The following is a 17,967-nucleotide window of genomic DNA, read 5'->3' as shown; positions in this document are numbered from 1 at the left end:
GGGGCAGGAACTTGCTCCAGTCACCCAGCAAGGCCGGGCAGAGCCAGGGCCAGAATCCAGGTCTCCCCACGTCCTGCCGAGACTTTCCCCGACGTCTACTTCCTCCGCGAGGGGCGCAGTCGCCCACCAGAGAGCCTGGCCCCTCAGCCTGGATCCTGCCCGCGCTCGCCTCCCCGCACCCTGCACACGACAGCTTCTGCCTCTGGGTTCAGTTTGTGGTCCAGAGTTTCCAGAACCGCGAAGGGGGCTGGAGTCTTGAGACAAAGCGTCAGGAGGTTCACACGTACCTTCAGAATCATCTGTGCTGACCGTGATCGTTTTTCCTGTATCAAAGGGGATCTCTAGTGGGGAGAAGGGAACATGTTAGGGGAGAGCTAAGGGGTACAGGGTGTGTGTGGTGGGCGGGCTCAGCAGGCCACAGGGAAGGGCCTGCCCCACTCTGGGTGCTGATTCCTCCCCCGCTCCTGGTCCTGGCCTTCCGGCCCCTCACTGTGTGTCCTCAAGCAGGGCCACCTGGGCCCCAGCGATCTCAGGGGTCCAAAGTGCAGCACTGTTGCTCTTGGACCCCAAAGATGCTCTGTCCTCTTGGGACAGAGAGAAGTGATGGGGTCAGATCCCTAGGGCACGGCAAACCCAAATCAGGCTGACTCCTCAGAGCTGAGAGGGCTGTGTTCCCCCCACTGTGCAGGCTGGGGGCTTCTGAGGCGGGACGGTTTTCCTCCTTCAGATTAAGGGCATCCGAGGAGGGTGCTGTGGTTTTACCCCAGATTAGCATCTTGTGTGGACAGGTTTGTGTTTCTTCCATCAGACGTGCTGTACCTTCCCCCTCCAGCTAGGGGTTGCTAAGGACAGCACTGTCTCCTCCATCAGATTAGGGGTTCCTGAGGGCTGGGCTGTGTCTCCCCTCCTGGATCAGGGCTTGGCATGGGGGCTGTGTGCCTGTCTCCTGAGTGAGGCAGTCCTGAGCATGCCCTGACTGATGCTCTGGAATGTCCCTGCAGGGCCTCTGTGCCCACCTGTCTTCTTCCAGGCTTCCTCAGGGTCACCCATGGCAACCGGTTCTGAAGCCTTGGAGGGGATGCTGCTGCCCGCTCTGCTGATGGCTCTCACCCGGAACCGATAGCTCTGGCCTTCGACGAGGCCTTGGATTGGGCACCGACAGGTCCCGCCGGGGGCCTGGTGGCAGGGCACCCATTGTTCGGACTCGCCCTGGCACCTGTGGGAGAGAGGCCTCGGCTGCAGCCCCTGCCCGTGACTCACATCTTCCCAGGGTGAGCCTCTTCCAGGGCCCTTCCCCCGCCCTGGGCTGCCGGCCCAGCTCATCTCTCTCCATTTAGAAGCCCGGCTCCAACCTCGGGCCCCAGGAGGCCTTCTCACCATCCTCCACCAAGCGCGATGCTAATCAAAATAGCTAGTGCCTCCCATGAGCTTTCCTGCGTGTCTGGAGCCATCTGTGTCCCTCCGCACCTGCTATCGCGTTTAATCCTGACGGTCCTCACGGTTAGGTGTGATTACCTTCACTCTACCAACGGGATCCGCGTTTAGAGAGTGAGACGACTTGCCCAAGGTCACATGGCTTGTGAGTGGGCGAGTTAGCCTTTCCCCAGAGGGCTGTCCACTCCCTGTCGGAGTGCCTTCCAGAGTGACCCTCGGAGTCTGGGCTCTCTGTGCCCCCCTGGGTGCCACTGTCCTCAGTACTGGCTGGATGGGGCCATGTACCTCAGTTTCCTCATCTGTAGAATGGGGCACTAGAGAGTCCCCCTGCCCCCTTAGATAGGGATTGTTGGAAGGATTCGAGTGGCTGGTTTAGCTTACCTCCAGCTAGGGCCCCGGAGCCGGCGGCAGGTGAGGGAGGGGGGGTGTTCTAGGCCTCCCCTTTCCTGGTGTGCCCCCTCCCTCCCGCGTCAGTGCTACTCTGTCTCCGGCACTCAGGGAGGACAGCATCCACACGTGCTCAGGTTTCAAGCACTGATGTTTGCCCCTCCCAGTGGCAGCTCCTGCTGTAAAGGGTCTAGAGGGCAGCGGCTGACTCCAGGGGCGGACACCCTTCTATTGCCCCTAAATAACACATTTACCTCCTGCCCTATTCCAAGGACAGGCATGGGGGTCCCTCTTTCCCGTGGCCCCCACGTTTATCCTCACAGAGCCATCTACCCCCATGGGCTCTGCCACTGAAGAGACCGACTCACAGCTCAATGGAGTAGCTGGTGATGGGGTTGCCACGTGTGTCGCTGGGCGGGGTCCACGTCAGGATGAGGCAGTCCCTGTTCACGTTCAGGCATCGAACATTCAGGGGGGATCCTGGAGCCCCGGGCTTCTCGGCTGCAGCATCTGAAGCCCGGGGTGGGCGGGGGTGGGAAGAGAGTGGGGGGAGGCTCTTCCCATCAATGTCCACTTGGCGACAGACCCCCTCCCATTCTCACCCCTCATCCTCTTCTCATTCACCACCCCCCAGGGGCTCAGTTGGATCTCGAGGAGAACGACCTGAATAACAGCCTCTTCCTTTCAAACAACAGCATCTGGGGGTAGGGGTAGGAGTACCGTTTATTAGGGGCCCATTCTACGCCACACACCTGCACAATTGGCATAATTAATCTCTGAGTCCCGGCGCAACCCCCCATCTTGCAGGTGGGAAAACTGAGTGTCATAGAGGAGAAGTGAATTTCCCCAAATCACCCAGCTAGTGAAGTGGCAAAGCCAGGAGACAGAAATCAACCAGGACTAGAATGGTCCCAGCCCACGATCAGCCCTCCCTTTCCAGCTGGCTCCGCGTCTCAGACTCTCAGGCTGTGTCCCTTTGGAGGGTCATGGGATGCACAGGGATTCTTAGAGAGACTCTACCCCAGCACCCCCAATATATAGCATGGAAACCGAGGCCTCAAGGAGCAGGGATTCGCCCAAATGTCCCACAGCAAATCAGTCAAGGCAGAGCCCCGGTCCCCCACCGCCCCCTCACCTCTCACAAACACATAGGCGCTCTGCTCCCGGAGCCCAAAGGGCAAGGGCACCTGGACCGTGTAGAGACCCTCGTCCTCCTTGTAGGCGCAGGACACCTTCAGGGACGCCTGGCGGTCTGCGTAGAGGATCTGCCGGCGGCTGGAGGACTTCAGCAGCCTCCCTGCAGAGGGAGGGGTCCAGGGTGAGCCCGTGGGGGATCTGGGCCTCACCTGGGAACCCACAGATGCTCTGGGGGTCTAGGCAGAGGGGAGTTTGGCCTGGCTAGAGCCTGAGGCTCTGCTGGGCAGTTGGGGAGGGGGTGGTGACCTCCAGGACTCTGCCAACGTGGTCTCTGAACTCTCCTCTGCAGAAGGCTTGAGGCGGGCAGGGAGTGGCAGGGCCGGGCCCAGGGAAGGGGCTGGGGCTTCAGTGAGGTAATGAGGGTTCAGGGAAGTGGTCAGCGCTGGGTGAGCGGCTCGGTAAGGAGTCGGAGGTCCTGTGAAGAAGTGGGACCAAGAGAGATGGGGCCTGTGTGAGGGTCAGGGGCTCATTGGGACGCCTGGGGCTGGAGAAAGGAGGCGGGGCTCGGTGGGCAGGGGGTGTGAGCTTAATGGAGGGAGGGGTGCCAGTGAGGCGGGTGGGGACTGGGCAGGCGGGACCTTAGTGAGGGGAGGGGGAAGGGGCTCTGGGGCTCTAGGCCTCGCCCTGCGGTCCTGCTGTTGCACCACCCTGCTCTTTGTGCCACGCGAAGGCCCCTCCCTCCTGCCAGCGCCTCTGTTCCGGAAGACCTGCAGGTTTGGGAAAGCTCTTTGCCTGTTGTCGCAGCTGTTTCTCAGGGCTCGCGGCTTTCCCTCCACTCCTCCACTCCAGCCCCCAGCAGGGGCAGCTTCCCCAGGCTCAAGCTCTGGGGTGTCAGGGGGCTGTGCTCCTGGCCCTTTGGCTGCAGGTCTGGTCACGAATGGGGCAGGAAGCCCAGCTGTTCCTCTCCTCCCTGGCTGACCGGCCTTCCCCAGCCCTGGCCCATGACCCCCCGTGAACCTTCCAGCTCACGAGTAGCAGTTATGTACCTGCACCTACAACCCTGACTCTGAAAAGCCCGAGGCAATTGTCACAACCTGCCGGGACCCTCCTCAGGCTGACCTGCTCCTGGCCTTAGCCTCTGTTCTTGTTGCTTCAAATGTCATCACCTACCCCTAGGGTGCTGATGTCGAGTCCATAGATGTAAAGGGCTGGGCTGGTGCCTGGCCAACCACAGGCTCTCAATGGGCAGTGTGCAATTGTGTTCTGGCTTCCTGCTTCCTCCCGGATGGACAGCCCCTTGAGCTTACGCATGTCTGTTCCTAACCCTGCCCCGGCACCCAGCACAGGGCCTGGCACCACAGGTGCTCGGTGACACTTTGCAGGGTGACTTGATCTGAACCCACCTGGCTGTGCTCTGCTTCCCTCTACCTCATCAGCACCCATCGCCCAGCTTGTACCAGTTAGGGGGCGGGTATAGCTGAGTTCCTCTCTCCACCGGGGGTCCCAGGGGTGGGAATGGAGCCAGGGCTCTAGTCCCTCTCTGGCTTCCACCTCTGCCTCTGCAGGTAAGGGGCCAGGACTAGGGGTCCTCACCATCCCGGAACCACTGGATGTTCTGCTCGGCGTCTAATACATCTTCAGAAAATAGGCAGGACAGGGAGAAGGGTTCCTTCTCACGGGTGAAGACTGGTTTCAGCACCGATGTGAATTCCACGTTGGAGCCAAACATCAGTCCTGGGTGGGAACAGAGATTTAGGGCAGAAGTCTTCTAAGGCTGCCAGCTCAGCCTGGGGCTTAGATGCGAGTGAGGACCCTTCTGGGGTGTCCCCGCTCCTCCTCCCCGCTCAGGATTCACAGTTTTGCAGGTGGTGTTAACAAAGAGAAGAGGGGGCCTGATCCTGGGGGCTGGGGGTGGGGGAGAGATTTCTCTGGGTGGGACCAGATGAGCTGAAACGGCAAATACTGGTTTGTCTTTTTGGATTTGCCTTTTTCTCATTCAGTCTTGGCCACTGAGAGTGCAGCAGCTGGAGGCAGCTCTGGGGTGCCTAGGGACCCCAGAAACCAGTCTACAGGTATGAACAGTTTATAGGCAAACCACACGTGGACATCCCTTTGTGGGCAGTGGATGGCGATATTCTAAAGGGGACTGTTGGGGGCCCTGACGAGGAGCCCCAGACACCCTCCTCCCTGAGGGCCCATCCCTCCCCAAGCCTCCTTACTTTTAAAGATCTCCGAATCGAAGCCAGCATCCTTCCCCAGGTAAGCTGAAAACCCAGAGCAAATGGAGTTGGAGGAGGCTCAGAGCCCACGTTCCTACTGGATTTTGGAGGCATGGCCTTTGGTCATGGGTTTGAATCCTGATCTGGCAGTGGCTCCCCCTTCAGCTTGGGGAAAGTTCCCTAGCCTTTCTGTGCCTCAGTTCCTTATTGACTCCTCCCTGATGGTGGTGGCGGGGGGGTTCTGAATACATGAGTTCACATGAACAAAGCCCTCAGCAGGAACCTGGCATACAGTCAGTGCTCAATAAATGGTGGTTTCCTTCCTTTACCCAAATCCACCGCCAGAATCACAGTCCTACAGGTGGAGCCTGGTCAGACTGGGATTTCTGGTGGGTCCAGGGCAGCGCTAAGAGAGCCTCCTGGAGGCTTCAGGGTGAAGTCCAAGGTGGTGTGGACACGGACCACCAGGGGATAGTGAGAACATTTTTATTCACATAGCGGGTACCACGTGCCGCTTATTAACTCGTTTAATCCACAGCAACCTTGTCTGTTGTTGTCATTATTATCCTCTCATACAAATGAGGAAACTGAGGCATAGTCACCTAGCGAGCACCCCAGCAGCCTGAAGCCAGGACATGACACTGGTCCCTGGGATGGCCTTGATGGAGGAGGGATGGGGATATGTGGATGAAATGATGGGAAGGACGGGTGGACAGAGGAAGGCAGGGCCCAAGGGCCCGATGCCTGACCTTGCAATCGACTCTGGGCACTGCCTATAGGGACGGCTCAGATTCCACCCAGAGAGCCTGGCCTGGCAGCGGGGACAGCTGCCTACCAAGAGCGATTTGGGGAACAAGGCAGAGGGGTGGAGAGGCTGTGAAGGACAGTTTAAGAAGGTCCGATGAGAGGCTGGGGACTGTCTGCTGCTCAGTGTGTGTGTGTGTGTGTGTGTGTGTGTGTGTGTGTGTGTGTGTGTTTGTGTGTGTGTGCAGCTTCTCTCAGGGCCCTGAGGGCAAAGCCTTGGGCTCAAAGGTGTGGCCTTCTGGGCTGGGCTCGGCCCTGATCCAGCCAAGTTTTACCTAAACCATCTCATTTAATCCACAGGAGTATCTGAGGGAGGCGGTAGGATGCCCCCTTTGCAGGTGGGGAGGTCAGGTAAGTGAGACGGCACCCAGGCTCACACGGCCGGTCAGCGCCAGAGGCAGCAGGTGGACGGGGGCCTGAAGGAGTCCTGAGTGTCTCCTCTGCCTCCTGCTGTGATTAACCTACAGGAGGGACCTGAGCCCACTGGGGAATATGCACCAGAAGCCAAAAGGGGCAGTGGGGGTCAGGAGGGGACTTGGTAGGCATCGACCTTTGCCCCTGAGGACCGCTGGTAGCCAGGCCGCCCTCCCAGAGGCCCTGAGCTGGATCTGGACCCAAGCCCAGCTCGATGGGATGAGCATGCTCTTTGGGGACAGGCAGGTGGGGTCCCCTTGAACAGGGATATAGGTTGTACAGTCCGAGGGCGGAGGATCTCACTTGCTCTGAAGGCCCTGGGGAGCGGGAATCCCGGTGGCTGCCCTGGTCACCTGATCCCAGACCAAATACCCCTGGGCTGAGGGTCCCTCCCCGAGTCTGGCGCAGACTCATGTCCTCATCTGCTCATCTGGGGTTTGCTGTGGGCTTTCTGGCCTGTTGGTGATGGCAGGACTCACTGCGGACAAGGACTTTGGCGAAGGAGGAGGCCTGGCCGTAGGCGTTCTTGACCATCACTGTGTAGGTGCCTGCGTCCTCAATGGTGCATCTGAAAAGCAGGGAGGGAGATGTTCCCCCTGAGACGGCTGGGCTCCACGGGAAACTCAAGTCCCCGTGCAGGTGGGGTGTGGGGGGAAGGGGGGGGGTTAACAGGAAGGCCTGGGGGAGGACGTCAGGCTCTAGGTCAGGGCCTGCCTCTGAGAAGCTGGGGGCCTTTGGGCTGCCACTGTCCCTCTCCAGGCCTCCAGGTCCTCCTTTGAAAATCTCGGGATGTAACAGCAGCCTAAACCACCTCAGGTGAAAATACTTTGAAAATATGATTGTTATCAGAACACTTAAGCTAAGTGACTTGTCCAGAGTCCCAGAGCAACTGGAATTCAACCGAGCTTCGAGGGGACGAGCCCTCCCCCAGGCACGGCCTCTGGCCCTATCAACACCTCCAGAGCAGAACCCTGGAGCTGGAGCTGCCCCAGGTACAATGCCAGTCTGTGCCAGAACCGGGCCGGATGCCCAGGGGTTCTCAACCGCAGGCCTGGTTTTCACCACCAGCCAGGCCAGCCTTGTCTTGTTCCCAGTGGAGGCTTGAGCCAGCTCCACCCCAGGGCACCACGGTGGCAAAGAGGGTAGATGGTAGGACACAAGTCACACATCCAACCCCATCAGCAAGCAGAGAGGCCCCTCGGTGCCCCCTCCCCTCCCCTGGCTGCTCGGGGCAGGAATCCCTCTCGTTTCAAGGGCCGGTTCCATGTGTCCCTCCAGGCTGCCCAGCCCTGCATGCTCTCCCCAACTGTGCAGCCCACGGGGCGCCTCCCTTTGTAGCCTTGGATGGTCAGGTATTTATGTCCATGTAGCCTCACTTTGCTTTTCGAGGGTCCTGTTCATATTTGTGTCTCTGAAGCCCGAGTTGCTTGAGGTGGAGGGTTTGGTGTATTGGAAAGAACCCAGATGGAGAGAACTGACTCAAACCCAGGCCCTGCCCTGTACAGGCTGCGCAAGACACTTAATCTTTCAGAGCCTCCGTTTTCTCACCTGTAACACGGACAGAACAACGCTTCCCTGCATTGTGCAGAATGGTGGTGGGCATTATGTGTAAAGCAGCGAGCGCAGGGCTTAGCACCCGGAGGAATTCAACCCCTGGCAGCTCGTACGCATAACGCACACTTCGGGGCAGACTGCGCTCAAATGCTCCCTCCATACATCCTGCCTCTTCTTTTAAAACCATGCTTAAGACTCACCACCTCCTAAAAGGCCTGCCTAACTCTCTCCTTCCAGCTGCTCCCCCTTGCACGTGTGTGTGTGTGTGTGTGTGTGTGTGTGTATACGTGTGTTTTCTCTCCTCCAGCAAGGAGCTCTCCCTGCATGCCTAGCTCAGCATTCATTCAGTCCTTGCTGCTAGCCTCTGAGTCCAAATTTTTCACCGTGTATCCCAAGGCTTTAGAATCACATGGGGCTGTTTTTTAAATACAAATGCCTGGGCCGCACTTCAGAACTATTTAATCTGACTCTCTGAGGGCAAAAGGAGGGTACATCCCACAAATCAGTATTTTAACAAGCACCCCAGGTACTTCTGAAGATGAGGCTGACTTGGTTCATAGCTCCGAGGAAGGGTTTGGATTCATTGCTCTGGCTGTGGTAGTGCTAGGACTGGGGGCCGTGCGTCTCTAGGGCTCATGGTCCTACCTCCTAATCTCCAGTGTCAGCAGTCCATAGTTATTGGTGATTCGGTACTTTCCGGCAGGGAAGAGGCGGAGATCAATTCGCATGTCATTTTTGTACCTGTAGAGACACAGTGGTGTGTGGAAGGCAGTGTGATTCTGTGTGGGAAGGATCCCGAGCCTCTCAGACCTGGATTCCAACCTCGGCTTTGTGCTGCTTACCTGTGCGACCCAGGGCAGCACTTTCACTGCTCTGAACCTCAGTTTTCCTCATCTGTGAAATGGGAATAATAATTGCACTGACTTTGTAGGGTTGTTGTGATGATTAAATGGGATAAGATATGTAAAGCTTGAAGACTGTACATATCACTGGTCCCCAACCTTTTTGGCACCAGGGACCGGTTTCGTGGAAGACAATTTTTCCACAGACTGGGAGGGGTGGGGAGGGGGATGGTTCAGGGGTTGGGAATCCCTGCTGTAGATGCTCAAGGGTTCATTCTCTTCTGGAGGGCGAGAAGAGGGAGCTGTCATTAGGGGTATCTACCCCTTCCCCTACCAGTGGTATCCCCCAAAGAACAGGCCCCAGCTTTTCCTTCCTCTCTGAAGGGGGTACCAAGGAAAGTTCCCCATCCCTACCTTCTTGTCAACCCCAGGGACAGCAGTTCTTGATCTCAGTTCTTGTTAAAATCACTAGAGGAAGCTTTAACAATCTCCATGCTCAGAGTCTGAACATAAGCCTTTGAGAATTTGCACCAGAAACTGCTCATTGGTCTCCAGTAGCTATTCTCCCTCTTATTCTAAAGTAAATATGACATGTTTCTTAGCCTCTCTTTCTGCTAGGTGTGGCCATGTGACTAAACTAAGTCTTGTCAGCAGAAGGTAAGTACAAGCTTCTGATGACATCCTTTGCCCCTTTTCCCATCATCTTTCCCTCCATTCTGCGGCAAGAATATGGCCATGAGGGCTGCATCTCGAACCAGGAAGGCCTGTGCCCTGAAGCAGTGTGAGGGAACAGGCCTGCGTCCCTGAGGAATCTGTGGTGGAGTTGCCACAGCAGCCCTGCCCTGTCTACATCAGACATTTACATGAAAGAAAAAAAAGATCTATCTTATTTAAGCCTTAAAAAAATCTCCATGCCCAGTCTCAAGCCCAGATCAATGAAATCAGAGTTTCTGGGCATGGGAACTAGGTATCAGTAATTTTTAAAATTTCCCAGGTGATTCCCGAGTTTGGCCCCGCAGATCGCCCTGCCCCGCTCTACCCTGGATACTTCCTTTTGTTTTCTGTGAACTCTGGGATCTGGTTTTATCTGCCACAGGCACTGAACAATGAGGTGGCCTTGTGTCTGTCCACAGCCCACTGGGGTATGTTCTGGAGGCCTGAGGAGTCGGGGCTGGCGAGTGAATGTCTGTGAAAATTAGCTTGCTGTGTGACCTTGGGCAAATCAGTCCCCCTCTCTGGGCCTCTGTGTCCATGAGAACTTTGCATGAAAAGTCAGCCCCAGTGGTGGTTGAGTTCAAAGAGGAGGCCTTGGCCAAGAGAGGGCACCCCAACCTCAGTACATCACCTTCCTTGGACAGCACACCCCCCCCCCGCCCCCGTTTGTCTCCATGGCAACCAAACAGTGCTGTGCCCACGCCCCACTACACAGCCCCCAGGCTGTGACCTCTTCTGAAAGGACCCCAACTAAGTCTCCTGTGGGGAGGATGGTGCCTAATCTGCATGCCCAATCTTTCCACATCTCCCAGGCCTGGGGGCCAAGGTCAGCCCCCCCACCCGCCAGCTGTCAGGAACATTCCAGACAACTCAGCCTGGCCAGCTTTCTGCCTTTCCCAGAAAAAGCAGCAGCTGCAGCTCTGGGCACAACCTGGGCAGCCAGAGACCTGAGGTCTCATTTTGCCCCCCTCTGGGCTTCAGTCTCCTGCCTGTGCGACAGGCCCTTGAAGGATGAGGCTGAATGGCAGCCAATCATAAAACAGCATTAAGTGAGACAGCTAAGGCAAGGCACCCAGCCCAGAGCCTGGCTCAGAGAGGCCCACATAAAAGAGTGAGATTTTTATTATTTTTCCCCTACATATTCTGGTGTGTTCCCCCCCCCTTTATTTTTTTAATTTTTAAGTTTTTGGCCATGCGGCTTGTGGGATCTTAGTTCCCCCACCAGGGATCGAACCTATGCCCCTGGCAGTGAAAGCGCCGAGTCCTACCACTGGCCAGCCAGGAATTCCCCATATTTTGGTGTGAGATTTTACTTTTGAAGGCGGCTTGGCCTGGGAGAGTGATTCTGACATTAATGAATTGTGGCCAGGGCCCACTTCTGCAGTATAAACATAGCCAGCCTGGGCCTTGCCTAACTCGCCTGAAGTTGCCCCTGCATTCAGGAAGTGCTCAATAATTGGTGAATGAATGGACTCGCCTGACAAGCCTGGGCAGCCAGTATCTTCCTGCTGACCGGGGGGCTGGGTCTCTACCAGGGCCCGGGCAGAGCTCTGGAGGCCAATCCCAGGATGATGTGTGGCCCTGCCGGAGGTGATTGATGAAGGGAAACCAGATCCCAAAGCCAGGAGCCCCGGGGGCCACCTGAGTCCCTCTGGCTGGAGGTGGGCCTGGCCTTGGCCTCTGCCACTTACAGAGAATGCTCAGCTCCTTGTTGTGGCAACCTTGCTGGCAAGGGTGGAAACAAGACTCCCTCCCAAGAGGCTCCCATGGCATGGCTTAGATGTGGGCCTCAGTGCCAGGGCAGGGCAGGGCTTAGCTGCCAGGCCAGGCCAGCTGAGCAGCTGACCCCCACTTAGCCCAGGCTGGCTGTTGGGAGCAGTCCTCCTACCGGACTGCCTTGGTTCCCAAGGAATGTGAATGAATGCCACCTGGCAACGGCCAGCCCCAAGGCCACCTCCCTCAGAACACTTTTCTTGATTGCTCTTGGCCTAAGCTCTTTTTCTTTCTCTGACTTCCAAGGTATTATATATGCTTTAAGGAAAAAAAAAAAGAAAAGAAAAGCCAACTGGAATGATCACTTTCCTACTCTCCACCCCCACCTCCACCAGGCCCATCCAGGAGGCTCCTGCCTCTGCCCGCCTCCGCCAGCAAGGCTTCGACTCTGTGGTTCTGTCACGGGTTCACTCCCAGGAACGGCACCTCCTGCTTTCCCAGCACCTTTCAAGTTCTGAGGGCTTCCACGTTGTCGTGGCGTTAAATCCTCACCACGTGCAAGCCGGACAGGAGGTCTTCAACCCATTTTACAGAACAGGATATGGAGGCAGGACCAGAGAGGTTAAGAGCCATAGTTGAGACCACACACCAAATTGGCAGAGAGAAAGCGAGGCCTGAGCTCCTTCTCACTGCAGGGCCCCTGCCCTCCCTGCCTCCCCCCATCTTCCTGCAGCCCCAGGGATGTCCAGCTCAGAGCAGCTGCCTTCACATGCCACCAGAATCATATTTTTACAAGCGCTGGCTCCCCAGGCAGCCCAGACTTCTAGCCCCAGGCTGGCTGGGAGGCAGCTAAGAATAACCCCTCTTGAGCCTCCCCAGCAGCTGCTGCTCTGTTTGGGGAGGGCAGAGCTCAGGGTCTGTGGGTCTGTAGCTTTTCTAAGGCGGCAGGAACTTCTAGGGGAGGGGCCGGGTCCCTGGAAGGGAGGTGTTAGGTGTAAGGAACTCACACTCAGGGAACCCCCAGAGGCCCAGAGCATGGGGGCAGGGCAAGGACCCCTTCTCTCCTGCCCCCTGGGGGCTTACCAGGTGACCTGGGGTGGAGGCGAGGCCTGGACGGTGCAGGTCAGTAGGACCGTGGTGTGCTCCCAGACGGCGTGGGAGCGCAGCGGGATCCAGAACCAGGGCCCGCGTCCGGAACACAGATCCCTCAGCTCCTTGGCCTCCCGGACCTTCTTCTCTGTCTGGAGGTGGGAGGGGGCCTGTGACTTCTATGAGCCGGGGCACCACCTCTCCCCAGTCTTTGCTGTTGCCTTTTCCCCGACACCCAGGCTCTGGAGTTGGGCCCACGTGGGCTAGAGCCGCGCACCCCCCCAACCAGCAGCTGAGAGGCAGCGTGCCACAGAGGGCAGGGCGTGGGGTCAAGGCCAAACGCTGCTGCTTACTAGCTGTGAGACAATAGGCCAGTCCTCCATTTCCTTATCTGTAAAATGGGGATGATAATAATATTCCCCCACCCTCCTGTGGGGTTGCAGTGAGGATTAAATGAGTTAATATGTGAAAAACATAGGCACTGATAACACCCATGTAAGTATTACAGCTATTGTTGTCCTGCCCAGGGAGGGGGTATGGAATTGGCTTCAGATCCCTGACGTTTGTTAGGAGTAGCATTCCCTGAGGGTCTTCTGTGTTCCAGGCACTGGGAAAGTGACTTTACCAGCTTGATCTCATTTACTTCCCACCTCGACACCAAGCATTGGTACCACATACACCCATTTTACAAATGAGAAAACCGAGGCTCAGTTAGAATTATTGCTTGACCAAGGTCACGCAGCTAGAGGGTAGGGGCACTGGGATGTCCAGCTCTTCTTGAGAAGGGGGTAGGTTGAGTTGGCTGGCGTGTGATGGGTCTCAGTTTTCAGGGCCCTGGAGGCCCCAGTCCATCCCTCTCACCTGCCATCTCAGCGCCTTCCGGTCTCGCCTCTGGCGCAGCAGCCACTGGGTCCGTAGGAAGGCGATCTCCGTCCTCTCCCACTCATTGCCGAAGCCCACCCGCTTCTGCCCTCTCTCCTCCAGCTGCACGGTGCTGGTCTGGCGCCTCAGCTGGGCCTCCCTGCAGTGACGGAGGCCATCAGGGGTGGAGACCCTGGGGGTGGTGATGTGGGGACGCCCTGGCCCTGCCTTCCCCACGCCCAGCACTGCCGGCCACACTTAAAGCTTCTTGAGGACAAGGGCAACTTTTAATCCTCTCTTGCCTCCAGAATGCCCTGCGAGGGTCCGGCTTTTAGAAGGTGCGTAATGAATATGATTGATCCAGTTCATGAGGCTCTTTCACAAGCCATCGTTCCTCTTGTTTTCACTGCAAGCAGGTGGACAGGTCTTAGTCTCCCCGTTCTACAGGGTAGGGACCTGAGGCTGGGTAACCTGCTCCAGGCCAGCCAGGACCAGGACCCAGGCCTCCTGATGCTCTCAGGCTCAGAGGCCTTCCCATCTCGGGCCTCGTGTCCAAAACGTGGGCTGCTTTCCTTGTTCCTCCTCTCCCCATCCCCGCCTCCTTCCCCGCCACGGAAGCCGGGTGGTGAAGTACAGACCCCCACCAGCCTCTCCCCCGGGGACGCTCCCTCACTACCGCCTGAGGGCTCATCCAGAGGGTGGTGCGGCGGGCCTTGTGGTCAGTCAGCCCCGGGCTTAAACCTCCGACTAGCCGCTTACTCTAGATGTGTAACTTCGGGCAGGTTCTTTAAGCTGAGTGTGGGAGCCCAGTGGGGAGGCAGAGGACTGGACAGGACGACCTCTTCCCGGCCCAGGGCTCTCTGGCAAGGTCACCTGACTTACCACGACGTCTCTGAGGAGGCCGTCAGAGCCAGGGCTGCTGCGAGGGCGTAGTCTGCCGCGCTGAACCGATACTCTTCCTCGCTGCCCCCGGGAAAAGAGAGGTCATGGCTCCTGCAGGTTTGGCTGGGGGTCTGGCTGGGGGATCCGTCCTCCTACCTCGGGGTACTAGCAGGCACCCTCGTTCCTCACACCGGGCTCTCAGAAAGCAGGGCTGTGCCTGTCTCCTCAAACTCAAGTACACAGAGGTCAGGGCTACGCCTCCCCCCGCAGACCGGGGCCTCCAGAGAGCAGAGCTGCGCCTCCCCGGCGGGCCGAGGGCCCTGGGGGCAGCGCAGGGGCTGGGCTGGGTCCCCGAGGCTCCCACCTGCTGCGGAAGGTCCGTTTCCGCGCGGAGGAGCCCATCCGCAGGCTGTGCTGCTGCTCAGATTTCTGCTCTTCCTCGTGGCGGTGCTCCAGCCTGTGCATCGCCACGGCCTGGGGTGCCCGGGGCTCCCCCACACCTCCCGGGCTCTGAGGCAGAGTCATGGCTGCAAGAGCGACGACCTGCCGAGCCAAGGTACACGGTCACTCCACCAGGCGGCCACCCGCCCCTTCCCCGTGGGTCCGTCAGCATCTCTGGAGGTTTGCCGGTAGGGGTTCTCTCTCCCGTGGGCAGACAGGGGAGCTCAGGCCCGATGCGGGGGGACCCGCCCAGGTGACAGAGGCAGGCTTTGCGCTCTCAGCCTGGCTTGTCCACCACTCCACGTGCTGCCCCAGTGGCTCCCGGCTTCCAGCGGCACCTGCCCCCATCCCCCACCCCCCGCCGCATGACCTGGGCAAGGCCCTCCCTTCTCCAGGTCTCAGCTTCCCAGACGGTGAGGGATTGAGCACTCTGATGTTCAGGACGTGGAGAGGCAGGCGAGGAGAGTGGGGGACCCCCAGCTAGCTAGCTCTGGGTTCTTTGCACTAAATTCCTTCCCAGATCTGGGGTGCGGTGTCACCAGCAGGCCTCTGAGGGCCCTCTGGCGCTGAAGCTCTAGGATGCCTGGTGGACGCCCTGGAGTGGCTTCCAATCCTTCTCCAGGTGGGAATTCGGGGCCAGGCCTCTGACCTGGGAGGCCCTGAGGTAGACCCTGGCCGTGAAGGCGGAGGAAGAAGGGGGGCCCACCCCCTCAGCCCTCTCCTGTCTGCTTCCACGAGGTCCGGCTCTGCCCTGTCCATGCCTCTCCCTCGGGGCCTGCTGGCTATGGCGGAGTGTGTGTGCGGGACTGTGTTCTGACCTGGGTGTGAACTTGCCCGTGGGGGACCATTTCTCTAAGTCCATGATGTGGTAGGTGGGCCCGCTGACATCATCAGAGATCCTAGGCCTAAAAGGGCCTGTTCTGAGGTGTCAGGGGGCTCAGGCTGCCAAGGGTCAATTTTATTGGGATTTGATCCTTCCGGCTCCTAAAAGTTTGCTCACTTTGGACATCCACAAAGGACACCCAGGGCAGACTGGGTTGCTGCAGAGTGCTCGCCGAGACCAAGGGCTGCCCGTGAGGCTTCTGGCCTCCTACAGCGACCTCAGCTGAACACAACGGCACAGGCACCCCTTGGGCTTCCCATCCGCTTCCTCCTGAGAAAGAGGGTCTGCCTGCACCCAGAGAATGACTGGCCTGCCCTTTCTGTCCCTTCCTCCTCACAGCCAAGGAGAGAGCCGCTGGGTACCACCCTGCGGAGGGAGGCCCCTGGCTTTCCTGGGACACATGGCCCCGGCCCCAGCAGCTGAGGGTTAATGTTCCCTGGCATCAGCTGCTGGCTCCCTTCCCCGGATGCTCTGCTCCTGATTGGTGCAGCAGGGCAGGCCTGGCGCTCATCCCTGACCTCCAGGGCCGCCTGCAACCAGACCCCTGGCTTTAGTGGATGAGCCATCGATTCTTTTTAAAGCGATGACTGAGGCTAAGGATTAGGCAGCAAGGAGGAGATCGCAGCTTCCCAGTCCTGTCCCCAGAGTGCCGTGTGCCTGCTGCGGAGGGGTCAGCAGGGTGTGGTCGGCCAGAAAGGGAAATCGTCCCCCGTGCCCGCCCCGGAGGGTGCAAAGCCGCGGGCCAGGGGTCCTGCTGTGTGACTTTCCCCACCCACTCCACTTTCCTCCCAAGCCTCGGTCTGTCTGCCGCCCACCCCCAGCCCTGCCCCGCCCGGTCCCCTGACAGCATCCCTCAGTGAGAAGGGGCAAGGAGGCCTCTCCTATTCCTCAGGAGTGGAAGAGACGTGCACCAAGCCACAGTGACTCAGAGCCCTGATGGCAGAAAGCTGGGTCCTGTGGGCGGGAGCGGAGACACAGCCTGCCCAGCCTGGGATGTGCTCTTAATGCTCCCACCAGCTTCCGAGGCTGGAGTGCTGGCCTCGGTTTCGTACCAGCGAGCCCAGGCTGGATGAACGCCCTCCCCGCCTTGCCGTGCGGGCCCTCCGGGCTTGCGCTCATCCCCTGCCTGCCGGGCCGGCCAAGCAGGGCTCCGCCAGGACTGCTCTAGGTTTGCTGGACCTGCCGGTCCACCCCGGTCCCTGCTGATGCCTGCTTCCTACAGGAAAGCCTCCACTGCTCAGGGCGTCCCCAAGTGATGTGCGCGCGTGTGTGTGCTTTGTAGCTTTCGCATCACAGAGGGCTCAGCTCAGAAGACCCAGGGCCACACAGAACAGTGTGATGGGGCAGAGATTTTTTCTAGAATCCCCTCTCATTTCCACTTGGGATGATACCCAAGCACATGTATACTTTTGCTTTCCAAATCTCCCAGGATCCTTTCCCAACACACACACACACACACACACACACACACACACGCACACGCACACACACACACACACACACTCCACTTGCCAAAGGAAAGCTGAGGGTCTCATTATCTGGAGGTCTCCCTCTCCACCCCTGATCCCTGGAGGTGACTCACAGAAGCAGCCGTGCCCGCTTAGTGTCTCTGGGGAGAAGATTCCAGAGGATGAGAGGGTCCTTGATTTCTTCTTGCCCTGGACTCAGCAAGGACCGGGAGAAGAATGTGATCTTGGAGCCTGCACGGGCCTTAAATATAGCAGCGCTGAAGCAGTGTGATGATAATGGATGAGAACTATGGTGGGGGGGGGGGGTGCCGACAGAGGGAGGGGCCGTTCCCTGGGTCCAGCATTGCCAAGACGGCAGCAACAGGTGGAGCTGTCCCCACCCCCACCCCCACCCAAAGACAGCTCCTCCCCTCGGCTCCATCCCCACTGCAGTGGAAAGGAGCTCATAGCTCAGGCCTGGTTGTATGGAAAACAGATCAGGGGAGGTTTTCTCAGCTGCTGGGAGCTCTGATCTGAATTCCACCTCCCCCCGCCCTGCCCACCACCGTGACAGGTGCTTTGGGGAAGACCCTCAGCTTCTCTCATCTGATTCCCCTTCTGAAAATGGAGATAGTGAGGCTGGGCCCCCAGACTTTGTGAAGACATGGAGGGGATGTGACCTAAAAATGAGTCTTCAGTGCTCATAAGTTATCACTGGTGAAAATGGAAGTGGGTTTCTTCTCATGTCTCTACACAGCCCCCTCCAGCAGCTACTGACCAGCCCCGCCCGGCCACAGTGGGGTATGTGCGAGGGTGTGTGCAGGGGTGTGGCACAGGCAGGACAGGAGGGGAAGCCTTTTCCTCCTTCACTGTCCAAAGTTCTCAGGCTTCCCGAGTGGCCACTGTGGGAACTTTCTTCCCCATCTTTGCTCGCCCTGCTCCCATCTCAATTTTTTCCCCTCATGTTCATTCATACCTAGGCCTGGTGGGCACTGGGGATGCAGAAGGGAAAAGATAAGGTGCCTGACGTTAGGAAATAAGCCCTAATCTAGACGGGGACACAGGCAGTTACAACAGGACGTGATGAGGAAGATACACCTGAGCCAGGTCTCGGGGGATGAGCAGGTTTGGGGGAGGCTGCGCCC

The 17,967-nt window shown here is 58.4% G+C and overlaps 1 protein-coding gene across 1 annotated transcript in view; it reads right to left on the bottom strand.

The window, feature by feature from the left end:
- The window catches only part of MYOM3 (myomesin 3), a 47,455-nt gene extending 30,380 nt beyond the window's left edge, over positions 1 to 17,075 (bottom strand). The window contains exons 1-13 of the mRNA XM_033841260.2: positions 16,957 to 17,075; positions 14,415 to 14,593; positions 14,051 to 14,131; positions 13,169 to 13,328; positions 12,302 to 12,459; positions 8,595 to 8,690; positions 6,875 to 6,963; positions 5,178 to 5,222; positions 4,552 to 4,692; positions 2,957 to 3,118; positions 2,190 to 2,331; positions 1,017 to 1,216; positions 288 to 341 (exon numbers count right to left, since the gene is read on the bottom strand). Of these exons, the coding sequence (XP_033697151.1) occupies positions 288 to 341; positions 1,017 to 1,216; positions 2,190 to 2,331; positions 2,957 to 3,118; positions 4,552 to 4,692; positions 5,178 to 5,222; positions 6,875 to 6,963; positions 8,595 to 8,690; positions 12,302 to 12,459; positions 13,169 to 13,328; positions 14,051 to 14,131; positions 14,415 to 14,575 (1,489 nt within the window). The 5' untranslated portion in view covers positions 14,576 to 14,593; positions 16,957 to 17,075. The remainder of the gene's footprint in view (positions 1 to 287; positions 342 to 1,016; positions 1,217 to 2,189; positions 2,332 to 2,956; positions 3,119 to 4,551; positions 4,693 to 5,177; positions 5,223 to 6,874; positions 6,964 to 8,594; positions 8,691 to 12,301; positions 12,460 to 13,168; positions 13,329 to 14,050; positions 14,132 to 14,414; positions 14,594 to 16,956) is intronic.
- Positions 17,076 to 17,967: the final 892 nt, after the last annotated feature.

The sequence above is a fragment of the Tursiops truncatus genome, chromosome 1 (assembly GCF_011762595.2).
Source record: "Tursiops truncatus isolate mTurTru1 chromosome 1, mTurTru1.mat.Y, whole genome shotgun sequence".
In the NCBI taxonomy this organism is placed as follows: Eukaryota; Metazoa; Chordata; class Mammalia; order Artiodactyla; family Delphinidae; genus Tursiops; species Tursiops truncatus.
The sequence above is the reverse complement of the archived record's forward strand: the minus strand, read 5'-3'. Positions and strand labels throughout refer to the sequence as shown.